Source organism: Archocentrus centrarchus, chromosome 10, assembly GCF_007364275.1.
Source record: "Archocentrus centrarchus isolate MPI-CPG fArcCen1 chromosome 10, fArcCen1, whole genome shotgun sequence".
NCBI lineage: Eukaryota > Metazoa > Chordata > Actinopteri > Cichliformes > Cichlidae > Archocentrus > Archocentrus centrarchus.
The window spans coordinates 26,969,725-26,992,095 of NC_044355.1; the positions used below are offsets into that span (position 1 = coordinate 26,969,725).

The 22,371-nt window shown below is 40.7% G+C and overlaps 1 protein-coding gene across 2 annotated transcripts; it reads right to left on the reverse strand.

Annotated features, from left to right (window-relative positions):
• Nucleotides 1–1,405: 1,405 nt before the first annotated feature.
• Nucleotides 1,406–21,634, reverse strand: snx25 (sorting nexin 25). Of its 2 annotated transcripts, XM_030740155.1 has the most exons (22): nt 21,420–21,634; nt 20,435–21,106; nt 19,625–19,709; nt 15,881–16,097; nt 15,033–15,205; nt 10,152–10,338; nt 9,728–9,798; nt 8,521–8,711; nt 8,267–8,398; nt 7,631–7,780; nt 7,351–7,476; nt 7,085–7,249; nt 6,619–6,750; nt 5,571–5,711; nt 5,016–5,129; nt 4,569–4,646; nt 3,384–3,467; nt 3,165–3,279; nt 2,999–3,065; nt 2,615–2,796; nt 2,358–2,458; nt 1,406–2,274 (listed from the first exon to the last, which is right to left on the reverse strand). In XM_030740155.1, exons 2-22 carry the CDS (start codon nt 20,786–20,788, stop codon nt 2,209–2,211), a joined length of 2,931 nt encoding a protein of 976 aa, XP_030596015.1. In that variant the 5' UTR covers nt 20,789–21,106; nt 21,420–21,634; the 3' UTR covers nt 1,406–2,208. The 2 variants fall into 2 exon arrangements, with proteins under 2 accessions (XP_030596015.1, XP_030596017.1); XM_030740157.1 differs by lacking the exon at nt 21,420–21,634 and having other exon boundaries at nt 20,435–21,385.
• Nucleotides 21,635–22,371: the final 737 nt, after the last annotated feature.

The window sequence follows — 22,371 nt, forward strand, 5'->3', positions numbered from 1 at the left end:
GGCTGGTGGTGTGCCTTGTGATTTTTTCAATGAAAAAAAATGTACCTTGGCTCAAAAAAGGTTGAAAAACGGTGCATTAAACAATAAATTTAAAAAAAGAAAATGAAATCCTAGCACGAACTCTTTCAGCCTGGAGTCAGTTTTAGGTGAAATTCACCGTTATGATGATAAAAGTGAACTGAGGTCAGATCTGCATGACCTACACTAGTGACACAAAGCTCTAGAGTGCATCAATCATAATGTTACATCATATAAATAATGTTCCCGACTTCTTGTAGACACATTACTGCCAATGTTAGCAAGTAAAACAATCCTTACAGAACACACACACGCACACACACACAGACCTGGTGGAAAATATCATTTGTGGATTTCAGGAAACACAAACAAACCCTCCTCTGGCATCACTTCATGTATTCTCTGCATACCAACGCAGCCAAACAGAAAAGTGCCCTCACATTAAGGCCAGTTCTTTTGGTTTAGAGCAAACATAGAAATGCAAAGTGTTATCTTAAGGTAAAATGAATATAATGAGCTCCACTGGTCAGAAAAAAGAAAAGAAAAAAACAAAACCATCCAGAAATGAGCCACATTGGTGATTAAGGAGGGATAAAACCAAAGATTATTTCAGCCACTAAAGAAATTTGTTCAATGTTTGATTACATATTCTTTTAAACTGGTATACATTTTTATCACTGGAAATGTTACAAACTTGAATTTATCTAAGTTGCATGAATCCTCATCATGTTTTTGGGAGTTTTATGGTTTTTAATTTATTCATTTAATTCATTTAGCTCATCTTTGAAGCCATTTAGTGCACCCATGTGGTTATTTTGCACCTCTGTGTGGTGATTTCATGTCTTTGTTTTGTGTGTTCATGTTTTGTAGTTCTTTATGCTCCTCCATGTGGCTGTTTTGCATCCTTGTTTAGTGTCTTTGGTGCTGTCTGCCTGGCTGTACTGTGTCTCTGTACTTTTTAAGGTAAGCACGCTGCGGTGTTCACATTCTCACTTCCCCTTCAGGGTTTACCGATGCACTAGAGAACACATGTTGCATTCATGTCATAGTTTTGAAAAAAATGTATTTAAAAAAAAAACAAAAAACTTTTGCCATCACACTAACCTGTTGCTTTTGAAGAAAGACACTTGCAAGAATTAATAATCCTGCAGCAAGTATTAGGTTTTCCTATATCATGCAAACGTAGCAGATCCCTACTTTAACCTAACATTTAAACTCAGTCGACTTTAACTCAAAAGTTTAAGTGAAATCCTTTTTTTGCACATTTTGAGACTGCGATGGTGTAATGAAAACCTTTTAATGTCCTAGATCAACTGAAATTAATACAAATATTTTAAGAAATGCAAAGGTCACAACAGCTTTTTTTTTTTTTTTTTTTTTTTTGCAATTTATTGCTTATATAAATGCTCTCTAAACAATCTTTTTGGTAAAAATAAAATCTATCAATAATAATCATAAATAAAATCATCACAATGACTCTTACGTGACATTATATTGCACAATTAGAAGCCTTATTACAAGAATCACAGAACACAAGTGTTGTTGCTCAGGTTGTGTGTAGAAGGAATGTTCAGAGGTCCGTGGACTAGGACACACACACACTGGTCGCCTCTAGAGGGCAACAGAGAATCTTAATGTCAGTTGTCTTTGTCGTGTTTAGTCAAGTCAGTCGATTATCCGCTCTAGAAATTCATATCCAAAAAAAGAAGCTGTTTACCAGACCACCATCATTTACACTGGAACAAAAGATTTCATTTAAATTTGTTCTGGCACAGATGCTGAATTTCAATTTAAAAAAAAAAAAAAAAGGAAAAGAAAAACAGAGATGTCGGTTACTTTATGTCAAAAAGACAATTTGTTCTTCTGTGAATGTGATCAGTCTTGTCAGGCTGTTGTCTAGATAGGAAGAAGTCCCCTGTGGCTTCTTCTTGTCCAGACACACACAAAGGTTTAGATATGCACCTGTCAGTCAGCAGCTTCGTTCAGGCCAGTGTCGGCCCAGCTTTTCACCAGTTCACAGCAAAGTTTTTGGAACAGTCTGCATGCATCTCAGCCTCGAGCAACACAGCTGCTTTCTTTCTGAGCTTTAACCAAATGGCCCTGTCCCTGTCTAGCTTGGCAGTTTGTGATTGGTCAGCTACAGAAAGGCCTGAAAGACGAACCAGCCGATCCCCATTTCCACGCGTGCCTTCAGATACTGTCCACCTCTGCCCTCAGCTCAGGACACAGTTCCTTCAGTAACATTTCCATTAACACCTAACAAAGACAGGGAGACAAAAATAATCAGAAATATGGCTTAAATATAAAGCTGATGTTTGACATGTGTGTGTCACTCTTACATAGAGAAGGTGCTTATTGGCATTGGCCTCCTGCAGAGCATTGAAGATCTTGATGATTCCATAACGGGCATTTTGCTGGCCAACTAGATTCGTGAGTGCATCTGATGGAAAAAGAAACGATCATGCTGAATCAAGCATCCCCCCCCCCCCTTTTTTTGGACCACAAATATTCTAATTTTAATATTCTAATAAATGAAATCACAATAATTGCCTTGATAAGTTCAACATCTACAAGTCATGCCTGGGTGTGTTGCTACCTGGGATGTTTTCAAGCAGTTTCTGCTGAGCTCGCTCTTTAGTTTCAGTGCGTTCAGAGTCAGTTCGGACTTTGATGTGTACTGCCAGCTTTCCGTCAGGCCAGAAGGTGTCCCTGAACACACTGATGTAGCACACCAACATCTGCTCACAGAAAATCCAGTTTACAGTGTCCCGGATCTGTCTGAAATACAGGAGAGAAGCCGTAAAGCGTTCATCCAGGGAAATGTACAATAGGTGTTACAGACCAAAGATACTGCCAGACCACTGACTGAAAGTGTACCTACCAGTAGCACCATGAGAAAAAGCTCATACATCCTTTGTGTAACAATTGTCACTCAATCAAAACTGACTTTTAAAATAAGGAACAGATTGTTAGTACGTACTTGTTGATAGTTCGTCCAAATGTCACCTGGACTAGTGCAATTAAAGTCTTCCTCACCCACTTAAACACTGAGCAGGAAGACAGACAGAGAAAGAAGGAACCTGATCAGATAAATGGACTCAGAGACAAGACAACCATGTGTAAAACCACAACAGTGCACTGCTCACTTCCTCTGAGTTCAAAGATCTCTCCTATGAGCATGAAGCAGGGTTCAGCCAGAGCATCTTTCCGTCCCTCTGTTTCATCATAGTCTGACAAGTCGCTCTCATCATCACCATCCTCCTATGGAGAGACACACACCACACACGCAATGCAGATGAGGCTGCAGAACAGCTGGAGGGTTCCACAAAGGAATGCTGCATTACCAGCTGTGCAAGAGTGCGTACCTCAGTATGGGAGAAGAAATCTCCAGGTAACCTCTCGAGGAAGGAGGCCAGAGAGAAAGAGGATTTCTTCTGAATAGACATCACCTTCAAACATTAAACAAGACATTATTACTAAAAAATGTTCTAGACACAATGGAGAGACTCATCTGGATAACAGGAAGGTCTGAAACATGAAATGATCCCTGATAATCCACAAACATGGCCCTGATATCAATGTCTCCTCATCAATGATGCCATTACCAAATGAGTGGTGACCCCCGTGGGAAGCAGCTGTGTCAGTGTTCCTGTTCTGGGCTATTGTGTAAACATGTGTAAAAGAGCACATTAACCAATAATCTGATGTTAATTGCAGCTATAACCATGTATTTAATTGTAAAGTAATTACTGCTCATTAAATTCACAGGGTCATAATTTCAGGGTTAAGTAGTCAAGACAACTCATGTCCGAAAGGTGCATCTGTTTAATTAAAGTAGAGAATGCTAATGCTTTCTCTGGTTTGGGGTTTAGGATAGATTGAGTTTCTTATGAATTAAGGTAAAAAGTAAAACTGAACATTAAAACATGACAAAGTGGTAGCTCTGTACAGAAAGGGATCTGTGATACAATTTAGGTCATTTGGCGCTGTATACCTGCACAATGGATCTGGAAGGATGTGTGGACTTTCAGGTTTATTCAAGAGCTTTAACAAAAATTGTAACTCTTCAGTAATTACAGCCTTTTCCCAAACTCCTTCCATTTAATCAGACTCACAAAAAAAATACACAATAGCTTGGCAATAATTTCATGACCTCATGTGGCTTGGTTCTTCATCGTTTTATGAGAAAATAAAACCTTTGGAGTTGAATTTGGGCTGAATTTAAATTCGATAGCTAAACATCAGGTGACTTCTATGGGTTGCAAACTTCTAGTAGTCACTGAATGCAAAGAATTAAAAGAAAAATCATTAGATTTAAAATTATAATCACATATGAGTGTAAAAATGGGGGAACTGTGTAAAAACAATGCCTGTAACTGCTCCACAGTTGGTCTAATACTTTAGTTAAACCCCTTTAGGTAAGCTTAATTTCAAATCCAATATAATGTACAGGCAAAATATAAAAAATGTTTAACTATCCAAATGCTTATGGAGCTAACCGTGTTATCATCCCTGTCCTATTTAAAATTCAAGCATGAGAAATCGGTTACCTTCAAATGTTCTGGAGACGGGCTGAGGAAAGCATAGAGGGCCTCTGACTGGCACAACCGCTCATCTGTCAGCAAACGCTACAACACACACACACACACAGACACACACACACACACACACACACACCTGAGGTCATCATCGACAGCTGTGATTATAACTAGAAGGAAATCTTGTGAGCTAACCAGAGGTAGCTGTACCCCAGGGCGTAGTTTAGCTAAAGTGTTTGTGAGGAGGCTGCAGAGCGGCTCAATGTAGACTTCAGTTATTGTATTAGATATATTTAAAATAGCCCACTCATTTGATACACTGAAATAGGTCATTCACTGCCCCAGTGTATTTATGTTTAAGTTAACATTATTTCTAAAACAGAGCACTTGTAAATGCATCAAAATACAGAGGTAAAGTAATAAATATGTATAATATAGATGTGCCAGTTGCTTGTATACCTGGAGAAAGGCATTGAGCTGTGTTTTGCTCTTGTCTAAGAACTTCTGGTCAATGGATTTGAAGGGAAGTTTACTGAGTGATGGTAACTGGAGTTTCTTCAGTGATGGAAAACACTGCAAAGAAGAGACAGGTTTTACAATAATGGGAGACATATATCTATATTTTACATAGACACTTTATTTACTCTTGATATATTCAGATGTGGTAGATTAACAACCATAAATTAGACTGTAGAGCAGATACACTGGCTAAAAGCATGCAGCTCTCCAGATGTCACAGCTATCAGATTTCATCTAAACCAATTTATCATGGTACAGGGAGCTAATTTAATCACAGAGAGGGCTGGAAATGCTTCTAACAAACAGCAGTCTGTTTTTGTGGCATGTAATGTGCAATAAATCCATCATCATCATCTTTTTTTTTCTATGAGTATTTCCACTTCAGTGCTGCAGAGGGAGCTGCCGGCCTCACTGCTTTAATGTGCTGGAGACGTGAAGCATTTAAATGACAAGGCAACAACTGGGTCGTCCATGCATGTGCAGGTTTGGTGTTACCTCTGTGAGTTTGCGGTGCAACATTTGGAATTCAGTGAGTTTCCTCTGCACGCTCCAGCGACTGTTGGCCGTTTCCTCTCCTTCCACCAGGCTAACACACACACTGTAACAAGCTACAGTCTCACCACCTTCCTCTGCAGCCTGAAATACACACAAATGTACACAATAATCTACCAATTCCTTACTTTGGAGGGAACTTGCTTAATAATAACAACAACTGGATGGATGGACTTCAAATGGTCAACACTGGAGAAATTATGTATATATTCATTATTTGCACACATTGTGTATTTTTGCTTTACTGAGAGCTGGTAAAAACCCTGGCATTATAAAGTTACTGTCAGTAGAGCGGCACATTGCCAGTTTTGCGACCTAAAGGCGTGGCTGCAGGCTGGCATTACTGCATATGTATTTGTAACAGTTTCCCTTTCAGAATTTAACATTTTTGGAGATGAGACACTCTCTTAGATTACAGTACGCAACACCAACTTTTCATAAATACATACAGCCTGGTGAAAAAAGAAAGAAAGAAAATGCACACATTTAAGTAACAGTAACTCCTTAAACACGGAAATGAGTCACTTTATTTACCATCAGATCGACTGTAAATAATGTTTTCTGTCATGAATTTTAGGTGTATTGTTTAGTAGATCACCCACAGAACCTTCCACTCCCATTGGAGCATTTCTGCGATTGCTGCATCAAGCTTAATAAATTCGGTCCCAAATGTATGAATAAGAAGAGAAAATGTACTTGATGCATTTCAATATATGCAGTGTCCAGCCTATCTGCTACACTAAAGCACTGTATATGCCAATTATGTGTGTGCTGTATGACTTGTTTCTGTTTGCAGAAATAAGTTATCGCAGGTCCTTCCTTTCTGCTGCTGTCAGACTACAACCAGCACCGACCCACAGCAGACTAGTTACTATTTTACTCATTTCACCTAAAATAGCCATGCGTAAAAATGTTCACGTGCAATAGTCATTCATTTTTACTAAATGTATATAAAGTGGTTTCTACACTCAGGTTTGCTGTTCACTTTTACCTCAGCAGTAGTTATGGCAGCCCTCCAGTGCCCCAGGTTTTCACACCACCAGTCAGTCCTTACGATATGTTGCTGAAGTTCACTGTGTTCTCTCTCCATGGCTCCTATTTCTTCTTTTAGTTTGCTAACTATCTGCAAAGCACACACCAGAAGTAAATGTGTGTCATAGTAAAATGAAAAGACATTACGCTGAATAACCATGTGAGAGAGTTTCAGCTGAGAGGTGTTTTTGAAGCTCTTCTTTAAAGTTGTCAAAACTTGTAAAAAAACAAACACAAAAAAAAAAAAACTACATTTATACCAAAGCCCACACCAGATAAATGGGATTTTAACCCAATCAGACATCCTGCAAATGGTCACATTTCATTTCAACATCCTGACCGGCTCCTGATAAGATGAGCATTTGGAGTGATTACCAAAGCGAACTCACAGTCTGTATTTAGCATGCTGGCCTTTATTTTGTTACCTTCTTGTCTGGTTTGGGTGCGTTCTGGATTGAGCCCAAGGCTTGTCGCTTGTACTCCAGTTTGTCATGGAGCTGCCGTAGTTTAGTAGCAGCATAGCTAGCCTGCTCATTGATTCCTTTACTGCCCTCATCACACGCTTCCTCTCCAGTATCTAGACCCTGGCACTACACACAGAAGATAACAAAGAAAAACAAGTGTTAAACAGATTCATTGAAAAGTGTATATGCATTTGTGTTATGTATGAATTTTATGAAATGTGCCTCACCTCTTCTCCCTTTTCCTCTGGGCTACACCGTGATTGGCTGTGATGGTCATCTCGTCTGATTAGCCTATCATAGAGGTCAGACACCAGGAAGGAGGGGTAGTAGCGCTCTCTCATTGTCTCGGCCACCTAAAGGTTGTGTCAGAGCAACAGAAATTCGCATTGTTATACACACCTTTAATGAAAAAAGTTCCAACAGCTTTCTCTTGGGATTTTCAAGAAAGACATACACTGTCAGCTACTATAGCTAGAGATAGTTACAGTTAGCAAGAGCAGCATGTACCTGTTCTTGTAGTTTCACAAAGACTTGTGTTCCTCTGTTCCCCACCAAACTCTGCTGGATCTCTTTGAGAAGAAACTTCTCCACTGGAATGTCTCTGCTCTCCACAAAGAACTTTTGGTAGATTTCCCCAACAATTTGTGGCACCTCATTCTGTCAAACACACATCAGCAAACAACAACCACTTTCTCATGTACGTTTCACTTTTTTCACTACAAAAAAAAAAAAAAGAAACCACAGAAATTGTATATTTTGAAACAGCTACTCTAGTAGAGTCCAAGATTAAAAAGATGGATAAATGACATAACTACAAATGACATTTGCTGATACTGCGTGCAGTTATTTTCAAGTTTGATTTTGTGCACTTGAATCACAAAAACCTATGCTACATTTTTGTATATGCAGTATTTCATAAGATTTACAACTAGTGAATAACCAGTGTTTAATCTTTAATGTCATCAAGCACTCCCATTTTCTAATCTTGTGTACATCTCAACCTGAATGCCATCTCCTGGTGACAACTCTTGGGCTTGAGTAATTTAAAACAGGGAGCCTAAAAAGCCATTTTTACTTTGAGGCCTAGCAGTGAAGATAGAAGCAGTGTTGGGCTAAAGTCTCTGGAATGGATGTAGCGTTTACCTTGTTGGCAGTTTTCAGTGTTTCCACCAGTTCCCAGAAGCTTATCAGAGCTCTCTTATCTACTCTCTCCATGTAAACTCTAAAATGATCCCTGTAACTTGGATTACACAGGATGTCATCAAACTGTAGAATCTGAATAAGGAGAGAAAAAAAAAAAGGAGGGTAATTTCATCCAAAGAACAAAACCTCAACCAAAGTTGAAGAGTATTTCTGACACCACAGACACCACATCAGCTACATAATATCAGACTTGCCTTCTGGCTTTGAGGCTCATCATTGTCATCAGCCCCACCTTCCTCATTGTTCTCATAGTTTGGCCCACCGAGGAGGCGGATCCTTTTTTCACATTGTTTCTTAGCAACAGTCAGCTGATTGATATATCTTTTCATATCTCTGGCTCTCAGCAGGTCAGCCTTCATGGCTGCTGACTCTTTACCTTTTTTCTCTAAGGGAGAGAGGAAGCAGAAGAGGAGCGGAAAGTCAAACTCCAGTCAGGTGTGGTGCCTCTGAACTGTCCAGATAAAGCTGGTACATACTGATGACCCGATTGTACAAAAATGTGCTTCAAGCTAAGCACACCAGCAAGTGATGGTCAAATTGAATCTGCCATTGATTTTCATATACAGTATGGGAAAGCACCTGCAGTTTCTCCAGCTGAGGATTACTGACTGGCCTTCAAACCTACTTAGGAATTAATTCACTGCTAGACAGAATGTATTTCATCAGTGAATGAACACAGCCTGTGTAGACAGAAACCAGTACTGGGTATCCAAAGTCCCAAAAAACAAAATGAGAAGTTTCCTGCTGGCTGATGTCAACACAGTGGCAGACAGTATAGCATTCAACAGTACAAATGTAAACAGTTTAAGAACTGCCCCCCCTCCCAGTCAATGAGAAATTTAAGCGGTAGTCTTAAATAAGATGAAGCTATATAGGTTGTGTTCAAATCCACTCAATGTTCCTTCTTTTGTTTGTAAATCAACACCCTGCAACACTAATGATATATTTCCATCAGGTTTCACTGTAATATATATACAACCAAGTGTCAGCATGCTAAGATTGAAAACATTTTCTGCTAAATGTCTGCATGCTGCATTATTTCCTGAGCAGAAGCTCACAGAGCCTTCTAGCTACTCTGAACCAGGACTTTCAGTTTGTTTTCACTGTCACATCCTGGTCCTTAAACTTCTTTGACATAAGGCTGAACTCAGTGTCTAAAGGCTATATTGCAAGTGTGGGACAGATAAAACCTCACATCAGTTCTCTGCAAGAGACTTTCAAACTGTTGCAACACACAAAAAAAGCAGAATTGTAAATGCACTCTTGTAGCTTACCTCTATAAATAAATGCCTACATTGCATTAGTTTAGCTGCAGTGAATGTGAACTGAAACACTGCCATATGTAATGTCTTGGTAAACAAAGCCATCATGTCATGCAGGGAAATGTAGTGCGGTCTGTACCTTTCTGCTTCTTGAGCTGAGGCAGGCTGCTGATGGTGGTGGCATGAATAATCTCTACCACTATCTGATACCTACACAGAGATGTACAGGACACAAATACAGTCACTGTTGTGGTCAATTACTAAAATAAACAAATTCACAAACAAGTCAATACTAAGCCAGCATTTTTTTTCAATCTAACAAGACAGTTTAGCAGTATCATGTCTACCCTGCATTTAGGTCAATATATTGCTGCAGAGACATCGTCTGTTCCCATGGTAACCCCTGAGCAGCAAACAGATTTGATGGGTAACACTGCCTGGTTAACATGTTTGTCATTATGCATATACAGACACACATGGCTCCTTTTAAAGGAGTCTTGTTGGTACAGGGCAGTCTACTTAAATGAGGTAATGTGAGTGTGTGTGTGTGGTTGCTATCATGCCTGAGTTGTTTGAGGAAATTGACATCAGTAGAAGTTGATATCAGTTTGATGAAGTCTTCATAGGAGGCAGCGTAGGTGTAGGATTTCTTCTGCTGCTCAGCCTGCTGCTCCCTCTTCTCCAGCTGAGACAACAACATCCTGTTTATGGAATCTGGATCGCTAAGCACCTCTACCAAAGGCTTCAGCACTGGAGCACACACACACACACACACACACACACACACACACACACACACAGAAAAGATAAAAAATGTCTTGATGTAAAAAAGGAAGAAGGAATGAATGCACCTCATGAAGTCTGAATCACAGATTTCTCAGATGCATAATAAAACGGGACACTGATCATGTAATATTGGCAGTAAAATGGTCTCATGTAATTTGTCTCTTCTATAAAGTTCTCAGAGAATTCAGTTTGGGGGGAAACAGTTCTAGAGAGAGAGAGAGAGTAGCAGCTAGACATCAAGATAACACGCCTTCACATAACTCTATTGTAGGGCTGCAACGATTCATCGATTAACTCGATTAAATCGGTTCTAAAAATTTATCGACACAAATTTACTGTGTCGATGCTTCGTTTAAACTCTGCAGCGCTCAGCTGTCTCGGTGTAAGCGGCGCTCCTCACTAGCATTAGCAGCATTAGTGCTGACGTTTTTTTTGGGGTTTATTGGGGGCTGGCAAACCAACATAGAACTGCATTACCGCCACCTACTGGACTGGAGTGTGAATCACTCACGTATACACAAGCACACATTCTAAAAAGCTCTCCGTCGCTGCGATGGATTTCATTTAACACAGAGTGGATCATCACTAGAGTTGCCACCTGTCTCGTAAAATACAGAACCCCGTATGTTACGGGACTCCGTGGAATACGGCTCCGTAACATGCCGTGTTCCGTACTTTACGGGACGGGTGGCAACTGTCGCTGACATGCATTTCCACGCCTCCACTGCTCTCTGTGTGTCTGTGTGTGTTGTGCTCGCTGAGAATTTCAGCTGCTATTTTTGTCTTTACTTCAGCTGTAGCTACCAGAACTGGTTTGCTAGCGAGCGCGGGCCATTAGCACGAGCGATGGTTTGGTACCGGAAGGCCCGCCCCCCAGGACCGAGGGGCTCCTTCAAAATATTTTTTATACTTTAATCCCTTATTAGTGACTAAATATAGACCTGCAGTAGAAACGTATTTTCGAGAATGCTTGTGAATACAAAGCATTACACCATTACTCACACATGCGCCATGGCTCCCGCAGCCACTAGTTTTTCAAAACACTCATAGCAGGCAGCGGTTTTAACTGCGCAAGCGCAAAGAGGCGAAGCTGTGACGGTGAGCTCAAGTAGTGAAAAAGGAAACGTTTTTCCAGCGTCCAAAACAGCAGCTTTTTCTTTTAGTAACCACCATTAAATCTGTGGAACAGCTGGAGGTCCTTCATCAAGCACCTGATCAGCAAGTGTTAAGGTGAAGAAAAGAGAACTTTGTAGCTGCTCCATTCACCGCTGTTTGTTCACATGGCGAGAAACTGCATTACGGAAGTTAAAATATGCAGATAAACTGTTAATAAAAAAAAGTATTTCTTATCCGATTACTCAATTAATCGCTGGAATAATCGATAGAATACTCGATTACTAAAATAATCGTTTTATGCAGCCCTACTCTATTGTTTCATCTGTTCCTATTCACAGCAAGAACATCAGATGTAATCAATACCCCTAAAAACAACTGCTGCATTCAAAACAAGACTGACACAATGCTCCTGCTCAACAGGAAAGGATGGGCACAGAGTTTGTCAGTTTCCAGTTTTTCACAATTGCTTTGGCACGTTCTCAGGTTCTCAGCTCTCAGGTTCATTTCCCAGAACAGCTCAAACACGCAGCAAAACACTGCAGATAAACCACAAAAAGCTGGAACTCACACGGCACGAACATGAATTCACACGGCAAAATGAGGTTTTCATGTCAGTGAATAAGTCGGGGCCACCAAAATTGGCTAATTCATTTCACATCATGTAAACCAACATGTACTCTAGAAACAAAAAAGAACCAAGTGCAGCAGTATTCTACAATAACAAAACAGTGTGGTAATCACTGCAATACAAGAGAACCAGCATTCTGGTTGTTTCTGGATTCTCTTCTCCTTTCCTTGCTTCACTGCCACACTTCCCTTATGCTGCAATGCTGTTACAACACTTAAAAGTGCTATCAGTACATTTTGCAATACCCATACTAATTAGATGGCTGTGATGATTAAATAATTTCTAAAAGTCTATAAAAGTGCAAAAGTCTTGAGCCACCCATCATTTCTTAATTATTTGCCTCCAGGGAGTCAGACATGGTTGTTACAACCCTAGCGGGCCACATTTATGGGAATGTCCTGTTTTCCTTGTCCCCTGACTTCAGCTGCCACATATTTTCCTCTGAGGAGCCATCCAACACTGTAAAATCTAGTGTGGAGCTGCTTGTTCTTAGTGAGTGTGGACCAGCCTGAGTGGTGAGCTTTAGTGGAGTTCTGACTGTGAGATTAGTGGTGTGCTGGAGCTACTAGTGAGTAGCTAGTGTCTGCTGGCAGCAGAAGGCTTTTCCTTTGCTTTGGTTGTTAACCATCTCTTTTCCTTTTCAGAATATTTTAGTTTGTGGTTGTCCTTTTTTTGGCTGATATAGCAGCATAGCCACCTCATTGAGCCCTTTTTAATAAAACTTTGTTATTTTCACAAACTACTGTTTGGCTTCTTTCATTCTCCTGGACTTACTATTGTTACTCCTCTCATCCCCTAGCCTTTAACAGTGGTGTTGAGCAATTGATCTCCAGGCTTCCAGTTTGTGTACCTGACCAATTTCAAAGGAATGTTTTTTGTTTGTTAGTTAAGCCACTTAACACTGACCTTTGAATCAAGCACAAACGCTGCCTAACTCAAGGGAAGAAACAGTGTTGTGTCTACACATAACAACTTAGCAAAGAGCCAATTTTAAATTGAATTTTTAAGCTCTTTGGTACTACTATCCTGTCGCAAAAATAAATCATTTGGCCTATTTCCTTTACTGGAATCTAAGTCTGACAGACAAAGTATTTTTGCACCAACAAGGTGATTCCCAAAGAGCTATTGTCATATCTTGGCGTGGTGTGTACTGTGTCCTTAAATACTGAGGAAACTGGGCAAATGAATGACGCAAGAAGAGTGGTAGGCCTAAAATGCTATCTACAGTAGATAAACAGTATCTTAAGAGGCAAAATACCAGCAAAGACCTGACACAGGACCTGAGAAATGCATCTGGCCCTTCAGCTGATCCATCTGTTCAATGAAGCCTCATCAAAAATGGTCTCAGTGGAAATGTGGCTGTCAAGAAGCCATTCTTAGGGAAGGGAAACATGGAGAAAAGGTATGCCAGATTACACAAGAACTGGGCTGAAAACCAGTGGCAAAAGGTCTTGTGGAATGATGAATTCCAATTTGAAATTTTTGGGTTAAAGTCGTCATCAATATATATGGGAGAGGTCAGGAGAGAGGTATAACAGTGAGTGTTTACAGCCACCTGTAATGCACGGTGGAGGCTCTGTCATGGCTGCATTTCAGCCAGTGATGTTGGCGATCTTGTCAAAATTGATGGAAATATGAATGCAGTATCATCAGATTTTGAGCCACCATGCAATACCATCTGGAAAGCATCTGATTGGCAACAACATCACTTTTCCAGCATGCCAATGATCCCAAACACACATGCAAATGCAGTAAAAGCATATCTGGATAGAAAAGCACACAGTGGAACACTATCAGTCATGGATTGGCCTCCGCAGAGCCCGGACCTCAACATTATTGAAGTACTGTGGAATCATGTTGAGAGAGCAGAACAAAAGGCAGCCAGCATCCAAAGAAGAGCTTTGAATGTGCTTCAAGAAGCCTGGAGAACTGTTCCTGAAGACCACTTAAAGAAGTGACCAGAAAGCTGCCTCAGAGTTTAGACTGTGTTGAAGAATAAAGGTGGTCATACTAAATATTGACAGTCAAGCTCATTAGAATAGTACAAGCTCTGTTTTTGCCTTATATACCTGCATGTCCATGTATGTTTGCACATGCTTCAGTAAATCGCTAATTCTATTTCTCATTTTCCTAACCAAATATAAAAAAATGAGGGGTGTCTTGAAACTTTTGCAGAGTACAACTATTCAATAGAAACATTATCCATCTTGATTACAGCCAATAAGTATTCAAACTGTCATGATGCTCACAAGTTGTTTTTAAGGAATTCTGTACTGTTCACACAGATGCCATCTGTGTGTCTGCATTTTGTCTCAGTATGTAGACATTTGCCTTTATCAAATGCACATAAAGAGCTCCAGGTATTGGCCTCTCATTTTCAACAGAGCATTACACCTGTTTCACTGAGCAGGTAACTCAAACACCTAAGAGGAAAGCGGTCACCATTCGAGTTTTTAATTACACCTGTGCTTATCATGTCTGCTGTGAACTGTGTCCTAATGTGTTGAGAAAAGTTTTATTATATTTAAATGATATTCATTGTGTTTAATAGTATTATAGTAGTGTGACACTGATAAATGGTCTGTTTTGTGTAAGACAGTAATCCACCATTATTTATAACAGCATGGGCCGAGGGCAGAGAATGGTGGAAATTTCATCATCATGTCTGCGCTGTGGAGCTCTTTTAAATACTCCTGTGTTTAATGACTTGGAATAGAGCCAAAATAAAGATATAAGCATTCAAGGTCTACTTGTAATAACAATCAGCATAAAAGAAAGAAAAAAAAAAAGCACTGACTCATAAAAAGTGCATTAAAACCAAAGCACATTAGTCACTGACAACTGCAACCAAAATTATATGAGACTTCAAAGTTTGTATTTGCTTACAGTACTGGTAAATACGCAGTCTGCATACCTTTAGTAGTGATGACTTCTGTGAGACAGCAGCGTAGTGTATGCGACTTGGCATCCTTTTGTGGCAGCAGACACAGCAGCAGTATTCTGGCTACACAGCGGAGGAAGGCCAGCTCTGATTCTGGACTGACCAAACAGGGATGGAGAGGAAACGCCCGAGATACTTCCTCCGGCCTGGACGCACACACAAATAAAAGACACAGATTCAGAGACAAAGACAAACACAAAGAGACAGAGCTGTTCTGAAGTGTTATTCTGTCACAGCTTAGATGTCGGACTAAATTACGTGAGCTAAAGCTTCACCGCCTCTGTTATTCATACTTCAGCTGTGTTGTATCTCTCTCTGTTTTTGCTGCTACATTGTTCCCAAACGACTGGAAATTAGGGAGGCCAGACACCTCTGTGGTGCAATCAAATCATAAGTCTCGTCTGACTGGCCAAGATAATAAAACCAGATGATGTGTGAATCATCGCTCTGCCTGCTCTTTCTGTGCACGCGCACGTGTGTGTTTGCTAGTGTGTGTTAGTGTACATGGCAGACACTGAAAGGGGATTTTAATGCTGTTACGCTGGACTAAATTGCAGTAATTTCACACCATCTGTGTACATAAAATTATGGTGCTAGGTATGGACACTGGCGGGAAGGGAAATCTTTTCACTAACAAATCAAACGTGGAACACATTTCCTGATAAACAACTGTGAGTCATACCTCTGTGCAAAGAAAGCTGTTAGGAGCGCCGAGGCGCCAACACTAACACATTATTTCACTCGTTTCTCCTATCCTTGATTTGTAGTTGATGAATATTGTAGGAGAACTTCGTACGATTACCAAGTGTGTGCTGGTGTACCTTGCAGATGCAGCTTTGAGGTCAGTGAAGTGTGTGTGTAAGATCCGGATGCTGTCATAACACACTACGTTGACGAGGTCTATGTCAGCAAGCCTGGATCTCAGCTGCCCAATCATCTGCCACCAGTCCTCTGACAGCATGGAGTACAATTGGCCTTCATCATGACTCAAAGGAATGTACCAGGATAGGATGTAGTCTCTGTAGGCGTAGTCAAACACTGGGGAGAGAGCAAAAGAAACGTTAATGCAGTTTTTATTAGAACAAACAAACAGCTTCAGACAGTATACTCTTCTGGCTGTAATTATAGTCCTCTTTGACCAAATGGGTTTTGTTTTTTGTTTTTTTACATTTCAATCTTTCAATACAACAACAACAAAAAAAGCCTGTCCCAGCTCTGCTTTCACTGCACTACTGAAGAGCACTGAGTTTCATTTCCCCAAAACCCAGGTGCAGCTTATGAAAGCTGGAAGATGCTTCACTCATTCCATCATATAGTTTCTATGCCCACTTTTCTATAAATTCCCCCCACCCCCAAGTGCTTATCCCAGCATTCATTCTGTGAGAGGAAAGCTATAACTGGACAGGTCAGCACCTCGTCACAGAGCTGACTCATGAAGAGCTTTAGACACACAAGAAGCTGACAATCCCTCAAACCACAGGAAGAATGTAGGAGGAAACCAGAGCACCTGGAGAAACTCACAAATATATAAATAACAAAGAGCATACCCAGACACCACACAGAAGGCTGCAGCTGGAAGGTGTATTTCAACCCAGGGCCCACCCAGAGTCCTCTTTAACTAGCTGCTAAAAGCCAAATTTTACTGCACTAAAACCAACTGCACAAAAAGCAAAATCACAGCAAAAATAGATGCAACCTAAATGCGAGAAGCTCTTCTGGTATTCTGAATAGTGCTATTTATACATGAAAAAGGCAATTTAAATGTGAAAATTCAATTAACATGAACACTGTAAAAACTGCACACTGGTTTAATTATGCTTTGAAGAACAGTGTGGCCTTTCTCCATCTATGATTCATATCTTCAGTGAAATTCCATTTGAACGTGTGAATCAAACCAGTTGTTCCACTTTGATCTTTTAACTAAATGCAGAATCCCTCTGCTTTTGAAGTGTCTGCAGTCTTCTAAGCCTCTGTAAATGATATACAGCACATTATCAACGTGGACTGTATGCTGCAGATATGGAGAAGCAGCACCCTAATTTCTCACAAAGAATATGACCAGCAGTTGGTCTTGTAAGGAATAACATTTAAGCACATTCTTTGTTGCCTTCTTGGGTTTCTTCCCATTCACCAAAGGCATGCAGGTTAAGTGAATTTGCGACCCTACAACTTACAGGTGACAATGGCACCTGTTTAGTGTGTAGGCTTCAGCCACTGTGACTGAACAGGATCAGTGCTTTAGAAAGCAGATGAAGAGGGTGGGTGAATGGTTAGACAGGCTAGCACTCTAATAACAGATAAAGACAAATCTTACATAAGTGGATTTGCTCCATTTCTCAATTTCCACTTCAGGCAACATTATGTTATCATATTACTTCTTCATCTCAGTGAAAAATTAGACTCTCAAAGGAACACAGACACAGGTCGAAAGGTATTTTTGTGTTCAGCAACCAGAGTAAGCTCTAATGGCAGATTCTCTGGAAAGCTTCGAACCAGAAATATAAGTACTTTGCTTAGTTTAAATGCATCGCTCTAAAGAATTGTACAAAACACATCAAGATGCATCGAGGCCTCAGTTCACTGACACAGCAGGTCTTGACTATGAAGCTAATAATGTCATAAACATGTATTGTACTACAATCAAAGGACCTTTTTAAAAACACACAGAAGGATGTGCAAACACACACCCTCGGTTTAAATCCTGGAGCCATCTGTTACTTGGCAGGCACACGTACTGATCCACTGAGTGTGCATGGGTGTGTGAGTGTATGTTTGTGGCTCTGTGTGTGTGTGTGTTTTTAACCTTCTACTGGTGTAATGAGTGGGAGAAATGGGTGACAGGTCATGGTGACTGACAGAAGCAAATCGCCATCCGTCAGCAGTTTTGGCAAAAACAGAAGTTGCAAGTTTTTCCATCAGTCACACTCAATTTAGGAAAGGTCTCCCAATACTAACAGTGGAGAAAAAAAAACACATATTCTAATGCTGTGTAAGCTTTGAGATTAAAGATTAAAAAACAAAACAAAAACAAAGCTGTTCTTGAAACAGAGCGCTCTATAGTAAGTGTAATATACACATCGCTGCATTGCCAAACAAGAAGCACTACAAAAGCCCAAACCTCCGCCAAGGTCCAGTCAGAGGTCCAAAGTAATGTGATATTTAGGATCCCCGTATATCATTCCCTATATGCCTATATGTTGTCAATACAAACATCGACAGTAAGAAACACAGTTTTAAATAGCTCTATATAGCATTATTAGCACTTTGACTTTCAGATCAATCTAGTGACCTTGAAGGAAAGGTCGGAGGTCAGATGTGACAGGATATTTTAAATCTTTATATGGCAGCTGGTACTTTCTATATGTAGACAATACACAGCACACTTGTAAGAATGACAGTTTTAAAGTTATAAGGCTTTTTGTCAATTTTGGCCCAATCAATCACTAAGATGCCTATAAAGACATTGGTGGATGTAAGCCAAATTTTCATCTAATTGGATCAAACTGGGGATAAGACAGTGTTTATACACTTCGCTCTACTGACTTGTTTTTGTGATGAATTCATTCAGGACACCAAAAAAAAAAAAAAAACTCTAGGAGACACAAATCCCTTTAGAGTTGCATCAGGAAGGCTATCAAGTATAAAAATCTGCCACATCAAACGTGCGCCGCTACCCGCTGTGGCGACCCCTTGTGCATAAGGGAGCAGCTGAAAGTAGCTAGCATATTTTATAAGGATGCCTTTTATGCTTTTCCTTGTTTTCTGTCATATAACACTACACAAAAAATCCTGTTTTACCCGTTTTCTCTACTCTTGGTTCTGTATGATGTCCGTGAGAAGTGAAATCCTTAATATGGTCATCTGAGGTACATAACTCAGTTTATTAGCACAGCTGCTGTTCACATCTTTAGTTTGTGAGCGGCAGCCAATCAGAAGCATAAATGGAGGAGAAAGGGAGCTGAAACATTTTGTTTCAGACAATGTTTGGAACTGAGGGGCTACTGAGGCCCAGTGTATAATAAATATGGAATAATTTAAACTGAATCATGAAAAGCTACTGTAAGACAGCCCACAAATTACAATACAGAGCTTAAAAAGAACATAACAGCCTGTCAAGGCCAACTCCTTTGATGGAATTTGGAACTTTTTATATTTAGAACTGAAACAGCAGAAAAGGACTGCTGTCAAACTAAGAAGAGAATTCAGATGCTCATTCGGTCATAACGTCAAAGGTAAATTATTATAAAAACTAACAAAGAATCAATGAAAATGTCATTCTTCTGTGATAGCCAATGTAAAGCCTTTAAAAAAAATTATTGTGTTTGACTCTCAAGTGCTCTCAGACATCTGACGGTCATATGATCCGATTTAAGAATCCTGGTTCGCTGATATCTTTTGCTCTATAAAGACAGGACGCTGCAAAAATGGCAGAAAACCACAGAGATTTACTGGTTTGTTTTTTTCATTTTCAACATCGGCTTGAAAATCTCTTCACACATCAGTAGCTCCTCATGTATTCACATTAATGTGCATATAACAGGTCATAAAAACAGGTGACTGATTACCTTCCTTCAGGGCTTTATCCACATTGTGCGACACCACCACCCTCCTGCTCTGGCTCGACTCCTGAACTGGCACCAAAAAACGACCCTGAAAAAGGGCCAAAAAATAAAAAAGGAGGAAATGCAAGGATACGAGGAAGAAAGGACTGAGAACTGTGCATCTGATAGGCCTAAAATCATGACAAATGAGGCTGCCCAAATTGGTCACAGTTCATGCAACATGTCATTCAGACAAATGTTTGTGACAATACTCATCCTCTGTCAACATCAATAAGTCATCACTAGCACAAAGCAGCAAACAACACAGATGAAAGGCAGCCGCTGGGCTGGGCTAAGCCACCAGACAGCTGCAAGAACCCAATGGCTTTCCTTAAAGAATAAATTACCATTTGTTTTGTGTGTGTGTGAGTGAGTGTGTGTCCTCAGGAGTGAGGCTAAATCCAGAAGCATGACTGTACCTCATCTATTATAGAAGAACACAGCGAGGATGCAAGAGTAGGAAGACAAAATGAGAGAGAGAGAGGGTACAAATGCTGAGGTGGATGGAAAATAACTGGGGAAGGGAGGGGGTGAAATGACTGAGATGAGACAAAAATTAAAAACATGAGATGTTCAACAGATTTGGTTTGTCATCAGTGTTGGGTGTCAGAAAAGCCATTAGCTATGTGTCAGTGAATTAGAGAAGTAGTAGAAAATGTTTTCTGATGACACACAGTGTAATCCTGATGTGATGTCACACAGATCTGGTAGAGTTTGCGTGTTCCTGGAGGTGTGCTGCATGTCAGTAACGAGTTTGAATAAAAAGTCTCTTACCATGAGCTTGTTGAAGAACTCCTGCCATTCAGCTGGCTGCCTTCTGCTCCGGTTAAAGCAGCTGACTTTGAGAGGACTCTTTCTGACCAGCAGGGCAAAGCTCCCAGCCAGGAAACACAGGAGGGCGAATGACACATAGATGAAAAGCTTTAAGAAGAAAGAGGTGAGAGACAGGCCTCCCCAGGCCAGCTGAAACACTACTGCCGCCACCACGCCCAGACAGAAGGCTGGGACGAACCGAAAAGAGGAGCCGATGGAAGAGGTAGAAGCGGCGGGCATGAGCCTCTCTTCTTCTCCACCGGTACTGCTACTCCCTCCAGCCGGTGATGTAGTGGTAGTCGAGGGGGTGGGCATACTGCGACCCCACCATCCATATATGTGTCACTGCTAGTTATGCTGAAACGTCCGTCCGCTGGTCTGCACGCCAAGTCCCAGCGGGAGGTATACTGCGTACACTCGTGTATACCCTCGCCTACAACACTGTCTCCAATAAGAGGCATCCCCGCTCTGACATCTCCTCACCAGACACACACCGCTATGTTCCCCGCGCTCCAAGCGTCGGCCCGCCCGGCAGCAAGAAGCACGGAATCCCGCGAGCGTACTCAGCCACAGCGCGGTGCTCCAGACAACAAAACAGAGCACCAGCCTTGTCCTGGGAATAGGCGTCAGGAGCTATCAGAAAACAGAGAGAGTGAGACCCGAGGGTGAAGGGATGGATGAAGAAACAACCACCGTCACCTTGGAGACACTTAGGTGGAAGGGTAGCTTAGTAACTGTTGTTAACCAACTAAGCTAGCAGGAAGCCACGCTAAAAAGCCAGCATAAGTTACCTGCTTTAAAACTGGGAAAACACATAAAATACAACGAAGAGTCAAACAATCTCGAACTTCTGTGTGGTCTGGCTACCAAGCTAACTGCCACAGACAGCTAACTAGCTCGCTTGCTAATTAATCAATTCAACATCAGCTAACGTTAGCTTACTCACCTATCGTTAAAAAATAGGGGTGCGCAATAACAGCGCTACATTCCCGGTTTTCTCTCTGTCAGAGAACGTTCCAAAGGCCATTAAATGGTGGATTAAAAGTACTGTAAACGCAGCGAGAAAAAAAATGTCTCCGGTGCAAAAACCACTGAAAGATAAAAACAAGTATTGTGTTGTTTTACTTGAGCTCCAGCTGACTGACGATCCCTCTGAGCATGAAACGGTGTCAGCCAATCAGCGCTGGCGTTAACCACTGACGGTGCGCCTGTTTTAGCTCTAGAGACAGTGTGAGTGGACGGGGCTTTTGCCTGAACCAACTATAACGGAGAAAACGCCGCTCAAGGGGCAAGTTAGTTAAACTAATTAAGCACACCACCAGATAGAAGGCGACAGTTTCTCTGTGGATTTTTCTAATTTACAAATACTGGCTTGAACAAAGGCGTCATTGTGTATTTACAACAATAATAATTTGGATTTCTCACATTTTTTGCACTCTTATTTCCTGTTGTCCTTATCCCTACTTTCTGAAATGATAATCACAGGCTGGTATTTTGTCATAATTGCAGAGCTTATAATGATTGGCATATATTTGTACTTAAGCCATTATTAACTCCAAAAGGCTTCATATGATAAAGAAAGGGTCCTCCTTTGAAAAATCCAGTGATCTAGATATAATGAAACGTTTTCATTTAATGGATTCATAATCTATCAAGTAAACTAGATTGTTTCTTTTGTCCATGTTTACATTTTTGTCATCTTGGGCGGTGCTTCAATACCACAGCAAATATTTGCTATCTATTTAACAACTGAGAAATGGAGTCCAAAAGGTTGTCAGTACCATTCTTCAGATTGCACATAAGCATGGCTGTTCGGTAGGTGGCATTCAGTCCAACCTGACCTGGACAAGAAATTAAACATTGACATATATGGATATACACATCCATCCATTTATAAT